Source organism: Acanthochromis polyacanthus, chromosome 8 (genome assembly GCF_021347895.1).
Source record: "Acanthochromis polyacanthus isolate Apoly-LR-REF ecotype Palm Island chromosome 8, KAUST_Apoly_ChrSc, whole genome shotgun sequence".
NCBI classification, from domain to species: Eukaryota; Metazoa; Chordata; class Actinopteri; family Pomacentridae; genus Acanthochromis; species Acanthochromis polyacanthus.
Genome location: NC_067120.1, coordinates 19,678,445 through 19,705,811, shown reverse-complemented (window position 1 = coordinate 19,705,811; position 27,367 = coordinate 19,678,445). Strand labels below are relative to the sequence as shown.

Sequence of the window (27,367 nt, the reverse complement as noted above, 5' to 3'; positions counted from 1 at the left end):
ATACCAGTAAACCACTGGGATAAGGGGACCTGCTTCAGAGGGCAGGAAGTGCCAAATGGATCCCATATGACTGGCATCCTTCTGTAATAACAACCCCCATCATCATTACCGATCAGGGAAAGTCAGCGAGACAATCAGTCTGCTTGCTGGGACAATAAACAGTGGGTGGTTGTTGGACACGTGGCCAACTCTGAGAAAGACTGATGTGTGTGTCAGCAAGCTGCATAATTGATTTACTTTCACTTTTGATTGATGAAAAAATGCCAGGCTCTGTGTGGCTACTGTATTTTTGAAAATTGCTTGTATAAACTGTACAAACTTGCTCACTTTGAACACATTTTGTACTTGGTGAACAAATAAAGAGGACAGTGTGGACTTTTATAGGTTACCACAGATGGAGGGCTTAATAGAGACCTGATGGATCGCTGAACCTGATTACAACAAAGGCCTATTAGAACAAAGTGTTTCAAATTATTGGATATATACATGACTTTATTGTCTGACATGGATTCTGTGTTTTCTTTGCACATTTGTGCCACATGGCAAATAGAGTTACTGAACATTCGTGTGATTGGCATTCATGTAGATCTGTATACAGACGAGTAGCAGTGTCCAGTGACTTGCCCAGTCAAGCTTTAAACAGCATTGAGTTTAGAGGGAAAAACACACAAGTACAGAGATGTACACATACATCCGACTTTAATTTTGGAACATATGTTGCCTGGTTCCAGTGTTTCTTCAGCTGTGGACATTTATTGGACATTCATTCTTCACTGTCTTTCTCATTTGGGATAACTAACTGTGTCCGAGTATAACAGTAAAGAAAAGAGTGCAGACAGTGCACACATAACATCACGCAAAGCGATGTAAAAAACATTCTTTCCTTACTATTTCTATTTCCATAGTGGCTTATGATGATATCCATGTTCCTTTGTGTCTCCAGTCAATAAACATATTCACTGCTGTGCACTAGACTCATTCGAGTTGTGCATTCGAATCTTTAAGAGAGAGTATGAGTGAGTCTGGCAGTTGCAAAGCGCGGGAGGTTTGTCTGCTCTCACACATTATTATAGGAATACACCAGACCAGTTTATTTTGGCTTCAGGCGGTCCAAAGGCCTCGTCAGTTTTTCCACAATGCTTCAGCACAGCAGAGCAGAGTCAGGGCAGACCAGGGCTAGATGTAGGAGCTATAAGATATGTGTCTAACTAGCTCCACTAAACTATGTGGTCCATTCAGAATGCATGAGGTTTTTCCACCAGTAAGTACTCATGCATTTTTCATATTTTCCTAAAGCTGGGGTGTTCTGCAGCACGTGGAAGAAGAGCAGATAGCTGTGCAGAAGCAGCTCCCAGAATCTCCCACCCCTCTCCATCTGCTTCAACACAACAAATCCAAAACAGCACTGAGTAGTAACCGGGGGAAAGTTCCACGGCGACACCTCACAGTTGTAATCCTCCTGAACAACCGCCGTCATCTAGTTGTGAGAGGAAGTTGTTGTCCTCCCTGGAGGCATTAAGATGCGGATAAGTCATGGATTACTTTTTTTTTTCGACTGGGATGTTTTTGAATTTGGGCATGTTATGAATTTTTCCCCAAATAAAAATCAGGTGCTCTTCATAAACACTCTTCTTTGAAAAAAAAAAATCAACCCAGTCCTTACAACGTTAGACTGAGAATCAAATTTGCTTTGGTGGACTTGGCAATGCATGTGGCACACATACGCTCACCATTTGGTGGAACCAGTCAACTGGTAAATAAAGTCTTCAGTTTCACGACGTCTATCTGCCAATAAGCAGGACTAAAGCAAATGTCAGAATTTTGAATGGAACTTAGAAAACAGCAAGAGAAGCCAAATGGGAAAACAGATTTTTCAAAAATTGGAGATGATTACATGTCTGTCGGTTTTCCTTTTTATATGTGTCTTTATCTTTATATGTCAGACATTCTTGGCAAATATGTGTATGGAATGGAAGCACAGTATTGGTGCTGGAAATAATGCCAAAAAACACATATATGGCAGAAGGGCTGTGTCATTTGGCATAAAGCAAATAGCCAGTGACTTTGTTCATTAGCCAGCAGCTAATCATGCCAATACCAGCAGCAACTTCACCTTTGGATAGCTCCTGCAAACATATATGTCAAAAGTACTATATGGGTGAGAAACAATGAAGTGCTGGTGAGATGTGATTTTTCAGGTGTCTATGATATCCGTTGTTGGAATGTGTGAACATATTTATTATTTTTTCTACATACCTCCTCCCATGTAAAGTAAGAAAGTTCATCTCCATCCTGGTAGCGGATGTCGCCGTGTTGCGGTGACTCTTCCACAACAAATTCGATGTTTGCTGAGCTGTAGAAGGGATGTGAGATGTTTATAACGTCTGTATTAATTACTCTGCCGAAGCCCTCCCTCACAGTGAAGTTGAAGGTCTGGATGGGGATGAGCCGGGGCACGACGTTCACAATGATGTCCAGGTCCTCCACTGTGGTAAAACCATTACTGACGTCCACTGTGAAGCTGTCGCTGCCCTGAAAGAGTTAAAGTTGAAGTTATTGACGCGCTAAAAATAAACCTTGTACCGTAGACCCGTCAGAGACTGTGGCTGTCTGCTGTCTGATTTTATTCTCATTGTGAATATGAAAGAGAGCAAGCTGCCACATCTGATTTATTACAGCAGAATACATTAGATGACAATGAACCTGGATGGATGTAGACAAGTAGAGAATGCGGCCCTGATCAATGTCTTCCTGGGTGAAGGAGTGAATGTAGTCGGGGACAGGTGAGGCCGTGCTGTCTGAACTGTTTGTCAGCTTGACCACATGACCGAGCCGAGGAGGTTGTTTAATTGTGAACACCATTTCTGTGGGCAGAATATCAGCTTGGTCCACCTAAAAGACAAAGATACACACTGGCAATTTGCATTTTTGATCTTATAATAAATCATTACTGTTTTTGAAGAACGATAAACTTACAGAGGTGTCTAGCAGACTTGTTAAGAACGCAGTTTTGCACTAATTTGTAGTAGTGTAGCGAGTTAAACTAGCAGTAATGCTCAGTTAAGTGGATCGAATGGTCTGAAATGACTGGAAAATGCATAGATTTCTGTCAAAAAAGGTAACACAGGCTCTATTCCTTCACTGTACATGGACTTATCTTGCTTACTGTTGTCACCCCTGGAAGGCCCAAACACTGAATAAGGTTTAATGCTTTTGTGACTATGCATAGCCTACATATCCATATCTGGTGGTGGTGTCAGATTCTGATCTCTTATCCTCATTCTACAAATGCTTTGTGTGAGTTGGAAAATTACAAAATTCTTGCCATATTCAGCTATACCTGAAGTTGCTGGCATCCATAATACAATTACTAAATTTGAAGTATCCTGTGAACATGACTGCATAGCTGCTGTGGCCCACCCACCCCACTCTCCTCTCGGAAAAGTGCTCAGAGCTGCTGACAAAAATAGCAGAAGACTGTACAACTTCTCCAGCAACAGTTGGCAAAACAAGTCAAACTGACTAATAAAACTTTGGAAAACAGTTTTCATTCGAAACAGGCTCCTTCAAAGCTGCATTTAGACCAAAACTGCCTTGTCATTTTCTATTTGAACAGGCACAGTATGCTACATGAATGTACACTAATTCTAATAAAACAATATTTTAACAGTGTTGCACTAACTCTAGTACATGAGCGTAAAGCTGCTATAATGTATGATATGGAGTTGAGACACATTGTCAGACAGCACTGGGAACAGAGACTTAAAAAGACATTTGTGACATTTGGGAACATTTAAGGCCAAGCTGCAGATTTACACACAAGCAGATTTATGGTCATCCCACTTTGAGAAGTTTTAATCAGCTCTCTGGAGCCTGGAGCCTTAGAGTGTTTAGCAGTCATGCTTGTGTTTGAAAATATTTCAGAAAATCATACTACTTTTCACAAGACACACATTGGAAAATCTCCTAGAAGACAAGTCAATATTTTACTTCTTGTAAAGGCCATACTGTCAAGACTTTGTTCGGTTCATATTTCAGTAGTATGCATGCTGAGAAGTCAATGCTGCATATTTACCATAAGTACACTATTGTGAACCTAAAGTTTAAAAAGAAAGATTCTTTTACTTTCTGAAAAGTTCCTCATCATTTTGAACGTCAGGATATATATGTATAGAGAGCGTATATGAATAGACCAACAATTTAAACCTCATTAATTGCTTTCAAGATGAAGTGCAAGCAGACTCATCTTATAAATTACAATGGGCTTCAGGAAGCTCCTCAGGGGATAGTTGGTGCTCTGTTTTCCACCCTTAATAGAGTGTAATTTAGTACATAAACCAAATTAAAAGCAGCATCTCTACAGTCATATTTAGCCCTGCTTTCATGTGGTTAGGATGTAGATTAGAGGCAGGGTTACAAAACAGCAAAATATGCCTGGCGAGTCATGTGAAAGGGCATTTCCACAAAGAGAAAATAAACTTTCAAAAGACAATGATAGCTCTGTAACAAAATTACTGCCAAATTGTATAAATATTAGACCTGTCTTGTTAAACAAAAACAAATGTGTGCAGCACAGATTGAATGTCGGCAAAGCAAGTGAATTTAAATGTTGTAGTTGTTGACTTTAGATCATATGCAAAAGTCTACAGTCAATAAAAAAACATTAGTGTCTCTTAACATATTATAGTAAGCAAACATTACCTTGAGATGATCCTGGTCGATTATGGTGTGCTCTCCGTCATAGGAAATGATGACCTCCTTGGTTATGACTTCAGGCTCAGAGAGGTAACCTTGTTTAAATATTTTAATCCTGAATGTACCCTCTTCAGAATGTCCTCTTGCTTGGACAGTGAAGCTGAAGGAGTCCTTGGACCTCAGGCTCTCATAATTGTGCTCATAAGACACAACTCCTTTCTTCAAGTCCTCCTGGGTGAATGTTGTAGCCTCAATCCCACTCACAATGATCCTGCCATCGCTGGGTGGGGACGTAACCTGGAACTTGATCTCAGTGTCATCTCTGATGTCCATGTTGGAGTCGGCACTCAACAAGGTGGTATTAAGGGTCTTGGTGCCTCCGTGGTCGATGACAATGATTGTGTTGTTCACCACTCGAAGGTAGGGCTCACCTGCCTGGATCTGAAGCAGTGCTGTGGTCTTGTGGAAGCCGTCTGACACCTGGAGTGAGAATCGTTCCCGATCTGCTCCATGGTGAATGAACAGGATGTTCTTATCTCTCAGGTCAGCTTGTGTGAAACGGAAAAGGGGCTGTGATGGATTAGATGTTGCGACGATATTTCCTGACAGGATACCCTCTCGTGCGTATACAATTTGAGAGTCATTGAAGCCTGAGTCATCATCTTTGAACTGAATGACATCAGTTGTTAGCAGACGCTGACCATGGCGGACCACATTGAAAACTTTGTCCACAACCCTCACAGGAGCATGCTCGTTCTTGGACTGGATAGATATTTTGAAAACACCAGTCAGTGTTTCCTGGTTGTCTGAACCTTCTGCTCCTTGATCAGTTACTGAGAAACTGAACTCATCACTGTTTGTCTTGGAGCCATCATGCTTGTAAATAAGCCTGTTAAGCTGGAGATCTTCATTACTAAAAACTCTGATTGCTCCCTCAAATCTAGGCATTCCAGGTGGAGAGTCCCTTATCAGTCGCCCAGACTTTGGCTCTTGTATGACCCGATACACAAAGTCTGTAGAACTTGGAGACTGCATCCAGAGGTAGTTTCTGTTTAGAGTTTCCTCACCACCCTGCAAGACAACCAGCCTCTCAATGGTCAAAACAGAAGCATCTGCATTGGCAAGGATGTTAATTGGGAAGGTGTACAGAGGAGAATACTGATCTTCAGCAAAAACTCTGAACTGAAACTGGTCTGTGCTATCCACAGCTCTTCGCCATCTGACACTGTAGCTGACAGTATTGTCCAAAATGTCCTTCTGGGTGAAAATGTCACCTTCAACCAACTCTTTGTCTGACAACTGCAGAGTACCAAGTGTCGGAGGCTTAACGAGGATGTACTTAACATTTTCTGGAGCTGGGTTTTTACCTTTTACTTCTGCCTGAAGCTCTGAGAGTCCAATTGTTTGTTCTTCACCGTCTTCCATCTCTAGTGCTACAAGGTTAGAAACCTTTACTTGGGCAGGTATGATTTTCACTAAAAAGGTGTTGTTCCAGAGAGTGAACTGCCCCAGGTGGGTATTGAACTGAATCCGCTCTACCACGGTATCTTCCTGGTCACTTGAGTCTGTGCTGAAGTATCGAAGGCGCTCTTGATCCAGATCAGATTGATGAAAAGATGTAACTTGCTTGTACATTCCATCACTTGTCATAACCTGTAGTTCTCCATACATCAGAGGTTGTGTGATGTTATACATTATATCTCCATTACGAGGATGAGCAAGAACAGCCAAATTTTGAACACCTATGGACGCATTGCTTCCTTGAGACAAAAGAAGGCCGGTGTTGGTGACAATAGTAATATGTGGCTGTGCGACAGACAACTTAAAAGTAGTTGAATGGCTGACTGACTGCCCATCAGACACCTTCAAAGTCAGTTCGGCAGCACCAGCCCCTCTGTGTACAAAATAAATGTGTCCATCTTTCAGCTCCTTGCACGTGAACTCTGAGACGCTTCTTCCGGGTTGCTGACCATTTTCCAAGTAACTTGCATCCATGGAAGGCTCTGAGGTTACAGTTACTACTAATTCATCACAGCGTGTGTCAGAATCCATGATCCTGATGAGGCTGGGACTCAAACGAGTCCGGCCATTTTCTGTGATGGTGATTTCTCCTCCACCAAGTTGTGGTATATCATTGACAGGAAGAATTTCAACTGGGAGGATGTAATCATGAGGAGTTTTTAAACATTCTGGAAGGTAACCGTTACTGTGAGCAACAACCTCCAGCTGGATTTGATCTGCATGTCTTTCATTTCCATCATGCATGTACTTAATTTTCTTGTTGATAACATCCAAAAGAGTGAATTTCTGTGTGCGCCTTGTGTTAATGTTCATATCAACCAGGCCATACCAAGGATCATTCTGGAGAGTAAAGATTATCTGAGACTCACGCATTCCTGCAGCACTGAGGTCAAATGTAGGATATAAGTTGTTGATATCAAGAAAAGCTTCTCCACCTTCTGTCACAAACAATGGTGTGACATCAAGAAGTTTGGTAACATTTCTGAATATCTCTGGCACGTCATCTGTTGGGTGGCAGTGCAGTTCATTCAAGTCAATATTGACATATCGGATGCGGACAGGTGGGGACGTTGTAGTTGTGTCTGCGTCATAATAACTTGAGTAGTCATAGTCCTCTCCTTCACATTTGACATGAACATCTTTAGTCACTAAAGCGTCCTGTAGGCTCCTATCCTTCTGATTTACTTTGATTTCTCCCAAGCATCCAATGAAGGATTCAGCTGTCATGTCCTCCTCTACATGGTTTAAAGACCCGCTGTCACGAAAGACTTCCTTCATTTTGCCCTGGACTCCTCCTAAGTAGAGATTTCCAACCAAGTCCAGATTCTGTGACGAGTCAAGGGGCAGGGAAGAGGCCTGGCTGTCCACATTAAGAACAAAAGAATTCTGACTGACCTGAACCTTAACTCTGTGCCATTGATCATCATCCAGCTGCACCTGAGTATTGTCCAATACCTCCAGACCACCTCCGAGGTCCAGCATACCTTTGAGATAGCCTTTCATAATACCAATTGCAATAAAATCTGAGTCTTGGCCAGGGTGGAAAACAAGCAAAGCATCTTCAATGGTGGTTTTCATTAGGAATTCGAGGGTCCTTGGTGCACCACTGGCCCTGCTCCAGGTGGGGAAGGACACAAAGGAATCAGGACTGATGAAACTAGTTGCTTCACCATCCCCAGCCTCAAACTCACTACTGCAGGATTCCTTTGTGTCATGGCATTGTTTAAATGCTGAGCTAAGAATATCAAACTGATGGGATTCAAATTTGACCTCAGTCATGCAGCCACGGAAAGGGGGAATGGCAGTGCTGAGGTAGGGAGCGTCCAGCTCTCCTGTTCCTCCAATCCAAATGCCCAGGTCAATATTGAGCTGTTCCCCATCATCGTCCACAGGAACATAGGTTGGGAACAGATCATTGATGATCATGGTCAGCTTGCCATCTTGCAGCGTCAGTACGACTTTGTGGTCCAGAAGATTGTTCAGCTGTACTCCTTGAGATGAAGAGAGTATTTTCTCACCAGCTCCCAGGTTCATCCTTGCCTATGAAAAAACAAAACGTTTTTAGTTTTAGTCAGACATTTTAGTCAGAACTTACATTGTCACTGAAACTGTTCTGAATTTCAATTGTGGTGCACAGCGTATTTATTTATGTACATTTATTTGGTGCTGTCCTATAAAATGTTCAGCATTTAGAGTGCACACCATACAGATTCTGAGCTAATGTTTAAAGGTAATGCCTTCCCTCGAAATAGAGGGATTATTATAGGTTACAACTGCCCCATCAATATTTATGAACAAGAAACTTTCTTTGAATGCATTAACACTAGCTACAATACTCCAATATGCTCATTCTGGATCTCTCACTTACCGTTTATGGTGGTTTAATTCCATGACTCATAAAGTGCTCGAATTTATGCTTCATTGTTTTTTATAATATATAACATTTATCATCCAAGCCGTGTATATACAGCCCCTGAAAATGACTCAGGTATGTTTTCAGTTGTGACTAAACTACATTTTTAAAATGATTGTGTTCCCAGAAGTTTCAGTGATAACATCAAAGATCTGATCTTTACTTAAATAATGTTGAGCTCCATAATTCATACACATGCCCGACAGACAAGGCAGTATAATCTTTGCAAAATCTTGACTCTTTTCGTTTAGTGTATCTCACATTACTAAATAAACAGGATGAAGAACACTAAGGACAGCAATGTTTCTTTTTATTGAACATATCCTGACATTTCACCTCATTTAAAATGCAGCTATATCGTCTTTCTGTGGAGAATCTACATAAATCACTGGTATAGCATACATGATGGTAATTCTGCTGCTTTTTAAGGATGTCAGGCAATTAATTATAGATGTAAACTGTCGCGGTTCACATTCCAGTGAGACATCTCGAGAAGACAACAGAAAAATCATATCAATTGAGACAGTTTTCAGAGTGACACATCATGAAACGTGTCACTTCCCTTGATGCTGGAATGATCTCAAAACTACATTCAGAGTCACATTGTTCATAACCTGTTCTCTCATATCTACATGTTGCAGCTGCTAATTTCATTTGCAATGTCTATATGGAGGATTTAGTGAGCAATAAATCACTATGCAGCTGTAATAATAAAAACGCTGTCATTTTTATGTGTTAAGCATTATTACTGCTTTAAATTATGCTCCAAAACAACACAGAACCTGCTGAGAAGAAGGAAGGAAATGGAAATGGTACATCACACACTGCTGTTAAAAATGGAATGTGTGGAGCTGGAACTGTATATAAACTATCACTGCATTTGGCACCCGTATAGCTCAACTGAGTGGGCGACCCATGAACAGGGGTGAGTCCCTGACGCAGCAGCCTGAGTTCCACTCCTGCTCACGCCCCTTTACTGCAGGTCTTCCCCCATTCCTCTCCCTACTTTCCTGTCTGCGTCTTCACTGTCCCTATCAAATAAAAGCCCCCCCCCCCCCCAAAAAAAAAAAAAAAAACTATCACTGTATTTGCTAATTTGGCTAATTGTAAAAGTGTTTTCCTCGTACTTGTTCATCCTACGGTGAAAAACAAACAATGACATTGACTTTTTTTTTTTACGTGACTAAAACTGTGTATTTTAATTCATTCTAATGAAAACTCTTCAATTTGTTTAACCTTTAGGACAACAAGATAGGCACTGTTTGAGCAAAATGATTGTATTTGACCAGATATGATATTTTTCTATATTCTTCTGACTCTATCTTTTAGTTTACATTAACATCTGTGCCATCACCGCCTTTAAAGAAAATTGACCTGATCAACCACTCACCTGTATTTTCCCATTCTGGAGTTCAAGGAACAGGTAGTCCTCCAAACCTGCGGCCAGGAACAGCAGCCCACTTCGCCGACTCGTTTTGATCTGCAGTGACAGGTGGAAGGTGGAAACATCTTGGATGGCTTGTAAACTGCAGTAGCTGTCCCCGAAGTAGGATTCTGTGAAGAGCAAATATAGGTTATAACATGCTAAGATAAGAAAGAGGCATCATGTTTACCTAGACATCAAAGGAATGCTACACAACTGGAAAAACTCTGTGATTCTCTAGGTTTCTCCCAACACATACATATCTTTTCTTAGACTGCGTACCAATTTTTCCTTTCTTCGTAATTTTAACAGGAAAATACCAAATTCTGGTCGTGAACCTAAAACAGCCTGATTTAATCATTTGCATTCTCTTCACTGCGACAGCATCACATGGCTTAAATGGAAGAACACAAAAAGACGCCTGCTCGAGATGCTAGAGTATAAACTCGTCCTACAACCGCTGACTGGTCACTCAGTGAATTCTGATGTGGAAGTTTGGAGAAACCAATTAGAAGAGCATTTTTCAGAGTCTTACAATCCAGTGAAACTTTCTCATGAACTGATTTCTATATTATCAGGTGTCCTCCAGCTGCTCCTGGCTGAAGAGGAGCTCCTCTGGCCTCAAAGGGATTCTCTCACTGAGACATCACTCATTACCCCTGCGGAGGTTTTCCGGGCATATAGAGTCTTGGGGTGCAGGATTTCCTAGGCTTGAGCTGTCTCATTTTCAATGATATGCAAATTCAGCCACCTGCCTCAGACTGTGCTCTCTGGAGCCCTTGACAAAATGTAAACCAGGGAAGAAGTCAATTATTTCCCAGTGCACATGCTCTGAAATTAAACTGGACCACCTCCAAGACCCTGTTTCCTCAGCATGGGTTTTCCATAGCCTTAGCCAGAAGATAGAGAAAGGGGGCTTTCCATTAGTCACCCGCTCGCCCTCAGAGGGGTGATAGTTCAAGACACAGAAACTGACTGGAACACAGCGAAGAAGGCAGTCTCCTGATCATGCAATGCTAATGTTCTGGAATATTTAGAATAGAAGCTGAAAGAGACAGTGCTGTGGCAAAGCAAGAACATTCCTTTGAGATCACGAGGGCCAAAATATTCTCTCAAAATCAACAGTAGCAGTCAGTAGCCCAGCAGGATGGCGGGCTTAATGCCATAAGACAAAAAAAAAAATCTGACAGAGTAACCTCTCAGACATAACTGAGTCAGGGGGAAAAAAAGAGGAGAAAGTAAGATACTAAACATTCACATTCATAGCTATAAACGGAAAAAGTACTTTCTCAAGATAGGAGCAAATGAGCGTGTGTGTGTGTGTGTGTGTGTGTGTGTGTGTGTGTGTGTGTGTGTGTGTGTGTGTGTGTGTGTGTGTGTGTGTGTGTGTATCTGTGTGTACGCCTTTAAAGGGCAGTCTGTGTCTGGGATGTATCTACATTAATGCCATGCTGCCAACTTCAAACACTGAAGGGTACATTTGTCCTTTGGATTTTCATCCTGTAAATGAACCCTTCCATCTCAGATCTGCAACAAACATCGGAAATGTGAACAAAGACAATCATTTTGATGTCAGCAAGGACGAAAGCAAAGCTTTTATCATCACGCCCATGCTTTTGTGATGTCAGTGAGCGGTATTTGGTTTTGGTTCCAAGGCTGCTGCCTTGTTATGAACAAAGTCGGTGATGAACGGTCTCAGCACGGGGCCAAATACACACAGGGACTTTCGGCTCTGCACTATGGAAAAACACCGGTCTTCTGCAGTCAAAGAAACGCCATTTTGGTTTCTCAGAAATAAATGACTCAGGAAGCTGCTTTTGACTTTATCGAACAAACAAAAATGAAAGAAATTAGAAAGAAACTAGTGAAAGACAATGAAAACATGCCTGCTAATTCAAAATGCAATGGTGCTGAACATGCAAATATCATTTGTATTGCTGAATCGAATTAGATTATCACAGTTACACATCATTCATTTTCAAAATGTCACTTTTTGGAGGCTATTGTCGTTAGCTGCTACTCTCTGTGCCAGAAGCTATTTGAGTACAGTTCTGAGAGTTTCTGGTAAGGCTAAGGTATTCTAAATGAAAGACTAGTGCTAATTGCACAGGAGCCTCCAGGCTGAAACTGAAAAATGGGGGAACAGAATCTTTTCTTACAGGCAATTGCATTAACAAAGAAAATCGCAATGAGCTCCATGGTTCTTAAACCCGAGCTTTTGTTGGATTGTTCACTGAGCATGGGGATAAAAAGCTGAAGGAGAGAGCGATGCCAAGACAATTCTGCCTGGGGATTTTCTGGTTCAAATTCAGCTTGCTGCTGTTGCCTTCAGGAACAGGAGCACATTTTCTAATGATACACACAAAAGCTTTACTCTCTGCAGTGTACCTGGAATTCATTAGTTCCCCAGCTAAGCTCTGCAAAGCTCTGTGTAGAATAGGCTTCATGTAGGAAAAGCACATTTTCAACATGCTATCTGTATAAATGCCCTGCTCTGTGACACTTCTATTGTTTCTGAACCCTTGCTTAAACCTGTTCTGCGCTCATCTTTCTATTAGGTGTGCAAAGAGGGAAACGTACCTACAGAATGAAAGAAAAGCATAGCAATGAAAAGGCTTTTAGAAGAGGGTCAGTGCATCACAAACTGCATGTTTTCTGCAGCAACATAACACTAACACGAATTCTCCATCTTCCAGGCATGTGGGTGGTTGTAGATAGGATCTAGCCGAGGTGATTCCGCTGACAAGGCATCATTATCTGTGAAGGATCATCCTTGCTCCTTAAGAGTGTAAGCTGGAGCTGTGAGGCTGCTGCCACACTCGGTGTCAGTCTGTGTGTGGAGGTTTAACCACCTAAGAGGACAGTCTCTGATCCCCTTCAGCTACCACACCCCTCCTCACACTACTTTATTGTGCGTCGAGCAGAATCCTGGTCTCAGGCCAATGCAGATGGCTATAATTTGATGACTGACTGCACTTGTATTTATAATGCTTAGAGGCAACTGAGTCCTTCTCTCTTTCACGAACGACCGAATGAATTACCCTGTTGTCTACCTCTCCCTTTCCTCCTCTTCTCCATCCTCTTTTGGTTTCTATCTAGCAACACATGTCCGGAAAAGCTATGGGGAAGAGAGACACGCTGACCACAAGTGCAGGAAGATTGGAGACATTCAGTCAACTCTGTGTCCTGTGACTTGTCTGTCCCGATGAGTCAGAATGAATTCGGTCATATTTAAAGTGAGCATGAAGATGTGCCTGACAGACACAAAAGGAGCTTTTGGATGCTCATTTTTGCTGCCCCTGATTGTACTGGTCACAAAAGAAAATCCTGAAATCGCATGCAAATATCTCGAAGCTGCTCTCTAATATCCATTGGATTGACTAATGTTAGCACAGATTGAAAAAATATTCCAGAAGTAGGAGCAATGATAGCCTACCTAATGTGTGTCTCTTGTTACACTTTGCCATGGTAACACTGCCTGGAATCCAAACAAACCACCTACTTGCGTAACCAATGGTTAAGGCATGGTTAGCTTGACTAAAAATAGAGGGTATGTTGGTCATTGCTTTCCTTTGCTGGGCTGTGCCTACTACAACAGGGCATAATGGCTTCAGGATATAATTACATGAAGGATAGGGTGTTGTTAACCATAGATAAAACTGGAGCACTTTTAAGTGTGTAACGGCGTTTACCATATGGCAACATGGTCATTACCATGATCAGCAATTATATCTCTCACAAGGGTCAATGGCACTTGTGTTTGTGATAATCGCTCATTTTCCTTTTATGTGTGCAGTCAACAACTCGCTGGACTGTGACCAGAGGGAATGTAATATTGTAGTAGCTGTACATCACTAACCCAATGAAGTAATTCACTGAATGATTGATTGTTAGAAAACTGATAGTCAGACTTGATTACCCAGAAAAATTCAAAACATTTGTGGTTTAGGCTTCTCAAATGAGACAACTTACTGAATATCTGTATTAAAGTTGGTTCATAATTAAATCAACTGATCACCCTCATTGTAATCCATAGAACAATAACATTAACAAAAGTAATAAGTAGCTGCACACAATAACAGACACATCTTATATGTCAAAAAATCACACACCACATTTTTGGGTAAGTTTCAGTTTTTGTTGTTGTTTTTTGTCTTTGTTTTCCATTTACAGATCCAGGACTGTATGAACAGCAAATTTTATTTTCTTTTTTCTTTTGCCAATGCACAGATAGAATCTACAGCTAGCTTACTATGATAAAATATTCAGTAAATCGGACAAGAAATGTTTTAAAGTGGAATTATTGACTCCCCTTTAATGCAATTTGTTTTGTTTGCCAGTGTTGGGACTTCTACAAATAATTCATAATATTTTGCTTTTCCAAAAGACAATACCACTAAAATATCTCAGCATAATAAACAGCAAAATGCTTCTTCTGAATATATTTACAAAGCATTCACAGACAATAAATTTCTTTTGTTTTTGTACATTTTTGGTCATATTTTGATAGTCAAAGCACTTAGCTCATAAGACAGGATATGCTATTAATTTTGACCAAAAAATACAGAAATAAAAATATTTCCTCGAATGCAACCACATAGTATTTTGTAACCTACGTTTAAGTATCACTTGCCTACAGTAACTAGACACAGTGTGTCTGGGCTTTGTGTGCTTGTCATCTACCCCAACCACCTCCCATTGGTTTGAGTGCTTCAAACAAAAAGAAGACAAAAATGCCACAGATGAACATAGTCAATGCTTCAGTTACATATTTATAACAATAAAAGCACTCAGAGAGTGCTGTACTATGCCAAGGCTGCTCAGTCTTTGTATCATTTCTGACAGATAAAATCTTTATAAAAAAATGACCTTGCCTTGAGCATAGGCGTGTATCATGCATGTGTACGTTATGTATGGATACTGAATCCTGTGACCTAAATATGTAGCGGGTGGCGGGAATTGATGGGACTCGGAAACACCCCCACTATTTCAATTCATTGTTCCTTGTGTCATTTCCGATGTATACATCCTGAAAAGTCTGCAGCGATCGATTTGTTGTAGGATTGCAATCGTGATCGTCAGCACGCATCTGATGTGGTGTTTACTTGTCATAGTTACAGTGACGCTGTTCCAGTATCTTGCAGTGATACAGAAATCATTAACAAATCCATGGCTCCAGACTATAAGCTGCATCACTGCTAAAATCTAATCATTTGGTCCTTGTGTCATTTCTGATTTTCCCTGAAAATTTCATCCAAATCCGTTAGTCCGTTTTTGAGTGATGTTGCGCACAGACAGACAGACAGACAAACAGACAACTGTATGCTGATCACCACATACATTCGCTGTGCTCTTTGGCGGAATAAAATTTACTTCGTAGTATATATCTTAGTATCTAAGCTGTCAAAGCATCCCTGTGTTTAAATAAAGCATTCAGTGATTAATGTTGGAAAACCATTTAGTGATAAACACTCGCCACTCAAATATTCAATATACATGTGAACACAAACAATATTTCTAAACTAATTACAGCACACGCACTGCTCTTAAAAGGAAATAATCATGTTGGCAACATGTTTACAGACCTGACTCTGAATACAACAGTCTGTATAAGGAAATCCTGCTAACTGCAGCACTGTTAAACAGCAGAGAGCTGAGCCACAACTCCACATACCTTGACAGAGCTGCTTTATTAGGACCCCTTCCTTCCCCACAGACTTTTCAGAAGTCACCAGGGACACACTTTTATAGGCTTTATGGAGCCATTTCTCAGACCCGACTATGTCAGTGTGAAAGAAAGCTGCATAATTTTAGCCCCCTTTTCAAATCCCCATCTACCTCTGCGTCCCTCTGAGACACCCCAATGCTACCATGTGCGAAGAGGTACAATGCTGAAAAACAAAACAAAACAAAACCAAAAAAACAGGCTTGTGGAGCCACAGCAGGAGGCTCCCTCCTTGGCAAGAAGTACAACTTTTCAGGTTCTCTCTCCATGTGTAAAACTCACACTTACACAACAGACAAGGGGTGGCGGCAGTGACGAAAAATTATGACCTTTCTCTGTGAAAGGAGAATGGCTGTGTAATGTAATTTTAGCTTAGGAAAATGGACCTGTTAGAAAAGGGAGGGAGAGCATGGGAAGGAGGACGTGAAAGACTCAGTGTTGTCTGGGTTTGTGCTGTTAATGTAAGAGAGGGTCTGAAAGGCTGGGATTCTATACAAAATGAAAAGGAAGTATAGTCTCTTTGGAGGGATATAAAAAAATGGCAGCCTTTTCACTGTTTGGACTAATGACTTAGCCAAAAAAAAAAGTATCTGCACCCGTTTTCTTTTTTCATCACTGGATTGAAATGAAATTGAGGAGAGAAAATCAGGAGGGATTAGAGGTCAGAGAGGCAAAAGACTGTAAGATCCAATCAAATCACTGGAAAAAAGAAGGAGCGGTCTTGTTTGATATTTCAGAGATGCCATGAACTCTTCTTTACGCTGTCTTGTACAGCTGCCAGTGAAAATATTTCCATCGTGTTTTGGCTGCATGTCAGTTTCATGTTAACTTTGCTGTACTGTATATCAAGGCCGGAGTGAACAAAAGAAATACTGTGCTGGTTTCAAAAACACACAGTGGGGTCCAGAATGGACCATTTCTGAATTTTCCAACCAATCTTTGGGTAAAAGGTAAACGTAATATTCCAGCCTAACAAGGCATTTGTTGGCTCATCAAACTTAACTAAAGGACTCGTTGGTCATGATGACTTAGGACTGATGATCTCACTCACCTAACAACATTATAAGACAAACACAGTCGTGAACAGAAGCATTGTAGTGGCTCGGGGCTCTGCTGTAGTTTATGACTGACTAATACAAAGCGTGCCTCTGTCAGCCCAGCCGAGCTACGGAAGCCATCAACCGCCAAGGTCCCAGTGGGTGGGTCCTGTTAAAATAATCCCCCCGTGACATCAGAGGACTGACCCCCCTCCTTCATACGGTTTCAGCCTATATCCCTCCTCACACCAAATGACCCTCTCTATAGCCATTCACGCGCGCTCTCTTTTGCCAAATGCGTATTACCGCAAGAAATGTTCTAACAAGTGATTGTTTATACATGTAGCTGTGACTTTTTCTGCTTTCTCTCAGCTTGAGCAAGGCTGTTTATAGTCTTGAGCTGAAGGACATTTTAACACACCAGTAATGAATTCCAGTGTGAAATCTGACCATGTGAAAAGTGGCTAGAACAGGGTGTCAAGGGAGAGGACAGGAAGGAAGAAAGTAGAGCTAAATAGCAATGGGAATCACGTACAGACTATTAAACTTAAGACTTACACATTTCTCATCCTGCTGAATAGAAAGTGTGCTGTCCTTCTCCACCTTTACTCCTGACTTATCCTTTCAGATCTAATTAAAGGTCAGTGTAGGACTTTCATTATCCTACAGTAGTCGCTTATAAAAAAGCTTAAAGGTGAAAGAACAAACTGAGAGCGCTGCATGTAACGCATGGACGGCTAGACTGCTTTGGCTTCCTTCCACAGTGCTGATGGTCCAAAGAGTAATAGCAGCAGGAAATGAGCAAGCAGTTAAGTACAGCCACTTAAGTTTGTAACATTTACAATGTCAACAGAAAACGAGAGCGCAAAGAGGTTCTACGTACTGTTGCTACATCCTGATTAGTATGGATAATTAAACCAAATTATTCTAATGTTGGTTGTTTTAGGCCACCAGTGTGAAGTGTGATACCTCATCATGCCAGCACTGAACTCAGGATTTAATTAATCGACATCATCACTCTCTCATTTTCCTATGATGCAGGTTTTTTTTCATATTTTTTCATATTTCCATGATGGTGTGAATACGCTTTATTGTTTTGACAGTGTTTTTGACACCAGTTTCCAAAATGTCTGCAGAACATATTTTGTCAAGTGCCTTTTCCACAATATATTCAAAATTGAAAATTGAACATGCCAACAGGAGGAGTGCTGTATGTCCAAAAGAGTCTCTGCTTAAAAGTGTAAGTCACTGAATAATGCATCCATTATTATTCACATTAATACATCCATTCGTTTCAAAATGTTGTTTCTTTATGTCAATTTGACGAATTTGTTGCTGGATTTAACAACTTTTCAGACTCCTCTTGCAACGTTTTTTTAAAAAAGGTGTCGCACTACAACTTTTTGGTTAAGCCTTAGCTGCTTTCCGTGGAACAGATTTGCCAGTACTTCCCTGTGAGGTGTTGCCTTCCCACCACAACCACACCCCTCTCTGCGTCTCTGTTCGCTGAGTGACAGGGAGGAGCAGCACATTCAGTTGACCGCACGGCAGCTGACACAGACGTGAATAAGCTGCACATGTGCAAACACTGTTGCCAAGGACCCAGATGGAAGCTGTGCGCCGTGTGGGGCGAAGTAAGACATTCTGTTGCTTTTAATTTTCTCTCTGGGTGATCGTTTTACATGTATATATAGCCAAATTCACATCCCAGTCGGTGTCTATACATCACACCGATCAGACAAAACATTATGGCCGCCTGCCTGACATTGTGTTGGTCCCCCTTATGTGGTCATAAATAATCTGAACCATTGGGCCTGGACCAGAGGACCTCTCAGGGTGTCCTATGGGGTCTGGCACCAGGATGTTGGCAGTTGATCCTTCAGGTACTCTAGGTTGTGCAGTGGGGCCTCTGTGAATCAAATTTGCTCCACTGCATCCTGTTGATGCTTGATCAGAATGGGGTGTAGGAAGTTTGGAGGTCAAATCAACATCTTGGGCAACCGTCATGTTCTTCAAGATGTTTCTGATTGTTTGATGTTTTCACATTAAGGTTGGGTTATTGTCCTGTAGGGGAAGGCCGGTGACATTTGGGATTGCCATTTGCACGAAGGAGTGTGCTTGTTTTGGGACAACATTTATTTGGGTGTCTAAGTCTCACCAACATGGATGCCAAAATCCAAGATTCTCTAGCAGAACACGACATACTGTACTACCGACATGATCAGTGTTAGTCGCCTCACCTGTCAGTGGTCATAATGTTGTGGCTGATCAGTGTATATGTATGGTGAGTTTATCAGATGACACTGTGGGTATGAAATCATGAAATCATGATTTACGAGGGGCTGCTGTAGTCTGTGTAGTCTTAATGGGCTTCAGTTGTTACTTCATGCTTGTTTGTTGTCTGACAAAAGAAACTGAAAAATATATAAATGAGCTGTTGAATTTGGCTGTATTAATATGTGGTATATGTGAGCACAGAGAGCAGGAGAGAAGTAAAGTAATGTAAAGGGATGACACCGGCAGATACAACAGCATGCTGCATGCGTGATGCTATTTAGGGATTTTTTTAAGCGAATATTTGATCAAGGTTTAGTTTGTTTCCATTGAAAATAGTTGGCAACCTTGGCAGCAACATCTAAAATGTATCCTTAACATAGGTAAAAACAGAATTTTTATGTTGAACTGTTGGCAACTGATAGCTCAACCCGGTCTCACGGGGATTCGTGAAACTGTCACGTAAGTTTTAGTTTCGGTTTCGTGCGCACCAACACGATTTCGTCATGTTTTTCGTGCCGCTCACCACGAAATGTTTTTCGCTGTGGTAATCACATCTGAAAGTGGTTTATACCGGCGGATTCATGACGATCCAAGCTGTCCATCGGCGTATACTGCTTGTGTGATCGCGTTTGCGGCCGCCGGCCGCTGGACATTCTTGAAATTCCTATGCAAATTGGTAAGTGTACCACCGGCTTATGGTTAGGTTATGGTTAGGTTATGGTTAGGATTATGGTTAGGGTTATGTTTAGGGACGATGTCATGCAAAATATAGCGTTGGATTCGCCGCGGTTTTACTTTAAAAATATAATATACACATTCTTTTGAAATACGTTCTGAGTGGCACGAAAAGTCCGCCGTTTAAAATACATTGGTGTGCATTTCGTGGTGAGCGGCACGAAAAACATGACGAAATCGTGTTGGTGCGCACGAAACCGAAACAAAAATTTACGTGACAGTTTCATGAATCCTCGTGAGATCGGGCTGATAGCTCCAAAGCTAGTTTAAGAAGTTTCTGTGGATATCTTCACACTTACTTGATCGCTTTCTACCTAATTCTGGATTGCCATTGCAATGTCACTAATTACACTTACTTTGGAATCCAAGTCAATTGCTCTCAAAAATGTTCATTTTGTTTTCTTGTTAGTACACTAGTTTTGAGTTCTTTTGTTCAGACAAATAAAAATTGGATAGATGTTAAATACCTTGCTTGACAGTTTCTCTGCTTCTGAGGAAGGCGAGAGTGCCCGCCGAAACTGTCAAGCAAGGTATTTAACATGTATCCAATTTTTATTTGTCTGAACAAAAGAACTCAAAACAAGTGTGCAAGTCAATTACTGCCCTTTGCATAAAGGGTCAACTTACAAACCTTGTAAAGTAACAGTTATCTGAAGACACATTTAATTTCTTTTAAGTGTTAAATGAGGAGCTTCTTATGTCTGTTCATGAAGTATGGAGCTGGAGATAGAAAGTAATCACACACAGTATATACGGCATGGATGTAGCCTTTGAAAAGTAAAGCTAATGTAGAAGTGCCTTGATCCTGCAACAGCCAATAGGGGGCGACTTCTCTGGTTGCAAAAAAACAGCCCAATTGCATACTACTACTTCACACCTAATGCGTAAACTCAGGAAATATATGTGATAAAGTATAATATGAATAAGGACATAGATAACTGGTAAGTTGCTATTGTATGAGCGTGTGCAGCATGTTTGTGTTTTTAGTTTGAGCTACTCTTCAATCCTGTTGTCTGATTTTAGGAGGCCAAAATGTTGATGGTCAGAATGCTAATCTTGAGGTTTCAGAACAGTAGTCCATTGCCAATGTGTGACATCACGGTGGCTTCATCCATCTTTTATTTACAGTCCGTGACAGTAATTAGCTTCACAAAAACTAGAATAAGGAAGGAACAGCAAGCTCTGTCAATGTTATTTTTATAGGCCCAATACCTCTCAAACATCTGCAGATGCAACAAATTGGGGTTCTTACGGGGACTTATGGGCTTTACTTATATTTGTGCGAATAGCAGCAGAATGCGTGAAGCTAAACGCCTCTTGGTTGCAGCTCCATACTTAGCACCCAGACATAAGAGTGGTATCGATCATCTTATCTACCTCTTGGCAGGAATTCAAGTAGACGTATGTGCCAAAATGTTGCACTTTCAGTTGAGTATTCCTCTCTGAATTTATGTATGGTTTAGTTTGTGTCCCAGCAATGTGACTTAAACACCCCTCTACAATTCCTAGATCTTCACTTATTGTCAGCAAACTGCACCCTTCAGATTTTTGTCCTCACTTATACTGTGAGTTTTACTTTCTCCATCCCACACTGCATGCTACTGAGAGTGTCTGAGGTATTAACCGTCACAATTCAAGTATGAATCAGCGGAGAGCTCTTCACAGCACTATAGTTTGGTCATTTCCATACTCCCGCTTTTTGAGAGCACTGAAAATGTACGTCTACGTGTTATCTCCCATCCCGTTTCTGTCCAGATCTGCCTCATTCATCGTTAACAGTCATTTCTGACATGATATCAATAGCTCCATTCAGCCTTCGCTCAGAGTGCCCTTATGACTGCAGTTATGAGTACGAGTGCACGCATCAGTCACTCCACCACTAATTATCAGCATGACATTGGCTTTTCAGTGGGCTGGAACACACTTTGCTGAGTAGCGGTTCACTGTCATTAATCATTCCACTTAGATGTCAGCGCAAGGGAGGAGATTTAGGACCCAGACTCTGAGAAACCTCGCTCAGCTGGGGTCCAGCACAGGGGAACACTTGATAGAGCCGGGGCTGAAGTTGGGCTTGGCTGGTGTAGGACCTCTAAACATTTCCCAGACAGATCTCGTAAATTAACCAGCTTTCTTTTTTCTCTCCTTGTCTTCATCCTTTTTTGCTTTTCTCCCACTCATTTATTAAATATACTAAAAGATTCCTTGTATTTTCTGTGGGCGGGGGTATTAATTGGAATATTTTATACAAATACCAATGATGCATGAGGCAGAATTAGGGCAGTTAGAGCACTACTACAACAAAACTACACTATATTCAGTAACTTACTTTCAGACTTTCAAACATGATTTTTGCAGAATCCTTATCTTCAAAAGAAGCCAAACTACAAAGATTTTGTTCAAGTAATCATCCAAATTTGAGTGTACAGATTCCCCTTGGTTCAAAAAACAAAATACCTACAACTGATTTTGAATTGCCAGCTCATAAATAAATCAGAGACAATAGCAACATCACAAAGCTGCATGCTTCACCTTTCTCTCCTCTCACTGATCTAATGTCTACGGGAACTTCTGTCACATCATTTCCAAGGCTCATAGCTGTGCATTTTTCATGCCCAAACCTGATAGTGAGGCCTTTCTATAAAGCAGGCCCCCAGTCTCAGGAAACAGTGATACAGAAGCTGCAGTGAAGGGGGCCTCTCAAAACCCATATCCGGCTTTAACCTGGGTCTGCAAAGTCAGTGTGTGCTTGAGATCAGAGCGTCACATTAGCCCCATAATGAGAACCAGCTGAAGACAACACACCACCAGACTGACCTCTTTCCAGCTCGGACTGACCCCCCCTGCCCCGCCCCCCCCTCCTCCTCCCCCACCTCCACTCCCTCACCCCCAGATAAATGCCTTATCCAGATGCTTTCTCTCAAACCCTTCCATCAGCCGGCGTTACTTTAAACCGTTCCAGTGCACACACCCAAAGACAGAAGTACATGGTGCAAACATAAACACCCACGTTCAGCCGTGCACTTATTAGCGGCCATGAACACACACAGACACATGCTCTCTCTCTCTCTTTCTCTAGCTTCCTCCGTCATGCGTCAAGCGTCTCGCAACCTGATGGTCATTCTCTCTGGGCCTGCTGGCTGAGTCAGCCCGCCTTCTCCCGCCATTCACGCAACAGTTTTCCACCAGGCTACCGTTGAGGAGACCCGCCCTGCTCCACCCAGCACCATCCAGACGTTTTTTTCTCCAGCTCTCATTTGGGAAATGCCAGGAGCAGCTCCCCACCTTCCCCCCATCCCTCAACCTTTCTTTCCCATCCATCCCTCTTCGCTGCTCTCTCTCTCTCTCTCTCTCTCTTCCTCTGCCCGCCGCTTTCAGCCCCAAAATAAACAGCGTTTAACATGGAAAGCCCGGGAAAGCTGCGTAACAACTTAAACAGCACTCTAATGTTCCAGCTCCAACTTATACGTCTATTTCGTTTTTCCACATTTTCGCATGGGTTGCTTTCATTATTGAAGTACTGACTAGAAGATGGATAGATGATTTCAGTGGAAAATGTTGGTAGTCAGTAGTAGACAGGGAAGAATCCTCTGAGGATTTGAACCGGGAACTCTCTTCTACCACAAACTAATGCATTTTACAGCAAACAAAAGCTTGATAAAAAATGATTATGATTGTAGGATTTACTGCTTCATAGTATGCTGCTTTTGGTTGCAGTGAAATGTATAATACTCTGTTCTATTGTAATATATGACTCAATATAGAATAATCACAACAGTAATTATTATTCGTAAAGGAGCTGAGTAGCACAAGTGGGGCCATTGTGAAAATTGCTTCTTTGTTTGTTGAACCTTTTTTTTTTTGAAGAGACTAGATTTAGTGTGCATGAGTACTGTTTTCCAGGAACGCCCTGCTCCACACACTTACTCATCTGGAGGCTAATAATGCTCTTTAGCAGCAGTAATAACAAAGCATCATGCTCCGCTATTCCCCAGACTTGTCCAGTTGCTCTCGGGCTGAAACCAGCAACACTGTCACCACAAGTCATCTTCTTTTCCTCTGTTCACAAAAAAGAATCGTGCCATCTGCCCATTCAAGGCATGTCTGCCTATACAAGACACATCGGGCTTCAGTATAGGATGCACACTTAAAATCAACACTGGTTTTGTTGAACCTAAACACTCATCCCACATCTGTGGTAACGGTTTAAACATGTGGTGATGAAGTCGCCCAAGGGGGAAACTGACTCTGCATCCTGCCAAATCACTCAGTGACAGCGGCCACTCTGCACACCGCAGTGGGCCTGAGGGGACGTCGTGGCAACATGCGTCCTCTTAGACAAGCCACTGTTTACTGTACATAACTCACGCCCTTTGGCAGCTGTGCTGTGTGCAGATGTAGCAACAGCAAAAGACTGACACTGAAATCTGTGACGACTGCACCAAGTTTCACCTTGCCGGTAGAAATGAAAAATTAAAAGCTTTGCTCTTATAACCATCTGCCTCTCAAAACAAAAGCTTTACCGTTTTTGATAACAGATTCTTTAGATATTTGTTCCAGGTGAAAAAGCACACTAAAACTCAGCATGCCTGCTGATCTGAACAGCCTGCCTGATCCCGAATAGTCTGAATACCTCCGATATGGCTGTCAGTCATTCTTCACCTGCAAGCACTTTATTCGCTTCATAGTTTGCAACATTTGCCTTGGCCACTACAATGCAGGATAAAAGTAGGGTGGGAAAGTTATTTTGACTGCTGCTGAATCCTCCCCAAAATCCAAAGGTGTTACTTGAGACAGGAATTTGCAGATACTGTGAAACAAGGATCTTATTCTTTATTGAGTTCTTATAATTAGACAATACAAGGCAATACAATGTACTGTTAGACAATAGGGAAGTTGAAAAAGATGTCATTTACGTGATGAGTAGTTTGGTTTAGTTTAGGAAGCAAAAACTACTCTGTAAAGGTTTGGAAAAGATTACTTTAGTTAAAAGACACAAAGTTGACTGTTGATTGTTGAGGTAGAGCATGTTGAAGGTTCTTTGTGGGCCAAATGATCAACCAAAATCTAAGATGTTCTGCGGTTGTGTACAAAGTTCCTCTACATCCACCTTTGCTACTGAGAAAGACAATCATTATACACTTGACTGTCAAGAAAACATGATTACAGTTTGTCCTAAGTATTTGAATAACTGACTGCTGCTGTCATTTGTTGTTGTGAGCACAGTCTCCTTGGTTTCTTGTGTGCACGTCCTAACTTGTGACAAGGGTCATGAGTCAGAAGTGATGCCACAGTGCCACGACTTTATGTGCAGCAACACTCACTGAACCCCAGGGATGTCTTGAAGACAGAAGGCACAAAAAACTTTAGAAGAATTTAGAAAGACAAAAACTTCAGAGAGAAAGACTATGATGAAAAACACAGAAAGAAACTGGAAAGCATTCTTGTGATGGAGGGGAAAAAAAGTCTTGAGTAATACAAAGAGCGACTACAGAAAGACTGAGAGCGACATCAGAGAGCCTCTTTCTTTTTGCTGTTCCTACAAGTTGGCACGGAACTTCAGCACAACGACAGAGGTCCTTATTACATACAATTTGCATTTAGATGATAACAAGAGCAGGGAGTTTGAATGGGCTGTTGTTCCAACATCTTCTCTGTGGATCCAACAGATGTAATTACGAGTAATGCACCTCATTGCCTCTGACTGATTACAGTGTTATTTCTTCATTTCATCTGAGAGAAGCTGCTCATAATCCTCCTTTGTGTAACCCCCAAACGTGCACGGTTGATTGAGCTAAATGCTCATCAATGTGTTTGAAACGACCATATGTACTGCAGACGACTGAGGAAAAATCAAGCTCCCTCCCGTACTGTACCACCCACCCCTATATGACAGCAGATCAGGGCAGCTTTTGTTGGAGGTTGACTGCTTCTTAACTCCAGAATTGATCTGAGGAGGTGTGTGTGTCCTGAAAGTAAAACTATTGTGCCGCAGTCAAAGATCTGTCTAAATTGCCAGAACACAGGATACAAAGACTTTTTTTTTTCTGTGACAGCTGAACGTAGCCCCAGGTATGCTCAGAAGCTATGAAGAGCATAACCGTGATCTTTAAAGGAAGAACAACAACTGCTCTGTTGGTTACTATGTGCAGTGGGGACATACTGCACCTTTTGTAAGTCTGCAGCTCATGAAAGCATTGATTAAGGAGTAGATTAGTGAAGTGGAGGGAGTTCTTATCTCTAGATGCAAGCCCTTTATATTTTCTGCATAAACAATGACAGGTAAAGCACCTCATCAGTATAGAAGACACTTTGATAGAAAACCAGGTGCTCTGACAAATGAAAGAAAAAAATGGCATTAAACATGCAATCGAGGAATGTAAAATTCCATTGCTGAAGCAAACAAAAGTCTTTCAAGAGTTTTGATCAGTTCACTTTTGGCTTTTAAATAAATGTGAAATTACTTCAGCAAGGCTCAAGCATTGATTACTGTCTTTATCAATTAGTCTGCAAATCAGTTTCTTGATTTATTGCTTTGTCTGTGCAGTGCCAGAAAAATAGAAAAATGTCCACAGCTTCCCACAGCCCATAATGAAGAATCACTTATCAAAATACAACACAATCGCACAGCAAAATGTGTAATAGCCAAGTTGGCACACAGTGCAAAATATATTAGTTTTACAAAAAAAAATGCAGTAAAAGTGTGAGATGTCTCTGTTGTTTTGACCTTTTCTTTTCAACAGGCCTGCATCCTGGTCATGTGTCCTAAGATTCGTTTGCTTTTCACATAAAAACAGTAACAAAGTCAGCTTTAGGAGGCTGCAGGGGCGGTGGTGACATTAACCAAACACATGACTTTCACCCAGCAGTCCTGTGTGTTCTTCTTTCATATTATTTTTTACAGTTTGTTGCCTTTTAGTCACGAGCTATTTTTGCTTTTCTGTCACTGTTTATTTTAATTCTCCAAAATTCCTTGGGTAGGTTTAGGAAAATATCATAGTTTGTATTAATATACCTAACTAACAATAATGACAAACCTTGGGTTGTTTTCCAACTTACAAGGTAAGAAGCATAGCCACCCCAAACTGAAACATCTCACACTTTTATAGCCATGTTTGTGAAAAAAAAATACATTTTGTGATGTGGAAGATGTGTTACATATTTTTACTTCACATTCAGACTGGGCTGCAAAATAAACTGCAGATTTTTCCAGAAAAACGACTAACCGATAAATTGAATTGTTGCAGCTCGAGAATACAGTGACTAAAACTAAATCAACTGATGCTTATTTCTCCTCAAAATAACAGGGGAAGTTTATGTTTCTGCTCAAGACATTATAACAAGCTTAAGTTGCGTCTTTATTGACCAGATGTTCACAATTTTGTTGGCATTTAGTCGCTTGTCCAGGGAGTCAGAGATTGTTCTTGAAAGCTGAGGAGGTTGTTGAAACGCTACTAAAGAAATTGTTATTTTTCTTTAAATTGAGGTGTTCACACTTTTTTTTTCCCCATTTTGCTAAAAATATGACCAGAAATAAAGGGGAC

At 41.3% G+C, this 27,367-nt stretch overlaps 1 protein-coding gene across 3 annotated transcripts in view; it reads right to left on the bottom strand.

Annotated features, from left to right (window-relative positions):
* The window catches only part of cspg4 (chondroitin sulfate proteoglycan 4), a 97,304-nt gene that overhangs the window by 22,463 nt on the left and 47,474 nt on the right, over positions 1 to 27,367 (bottom strand). For 2 of the 3 annotated variants that reach the window (XM_051951750.1, XM_051951749.1), the window contains exons 2-5: positions 10,020 to 10,183; positions 4,702 to 8,256; positions 2,704 to 2,892; positions 2,257 to 2,532 (exon numbers count right to left, since the gene is read on the bottom strand). In XM_051951750.1, coding sequence (XP_051807710.1) covers positions 2,257 to 2,532; positions 2,704 to 2,892; positions 4,702 to 8,256; positions 10,020 to 10,183 — 4,184 coding nt within the window. The remainder of the gene's footprint in view (positions 1 to 2,256; positions 2,533 to 2,703; positions 2,893 to 4,701; positions 8,257 to 10,019; positions 10,184 to 27,367) is intronic. The other variant, XM_051951751.1, reaches the window with a different exon arrangement.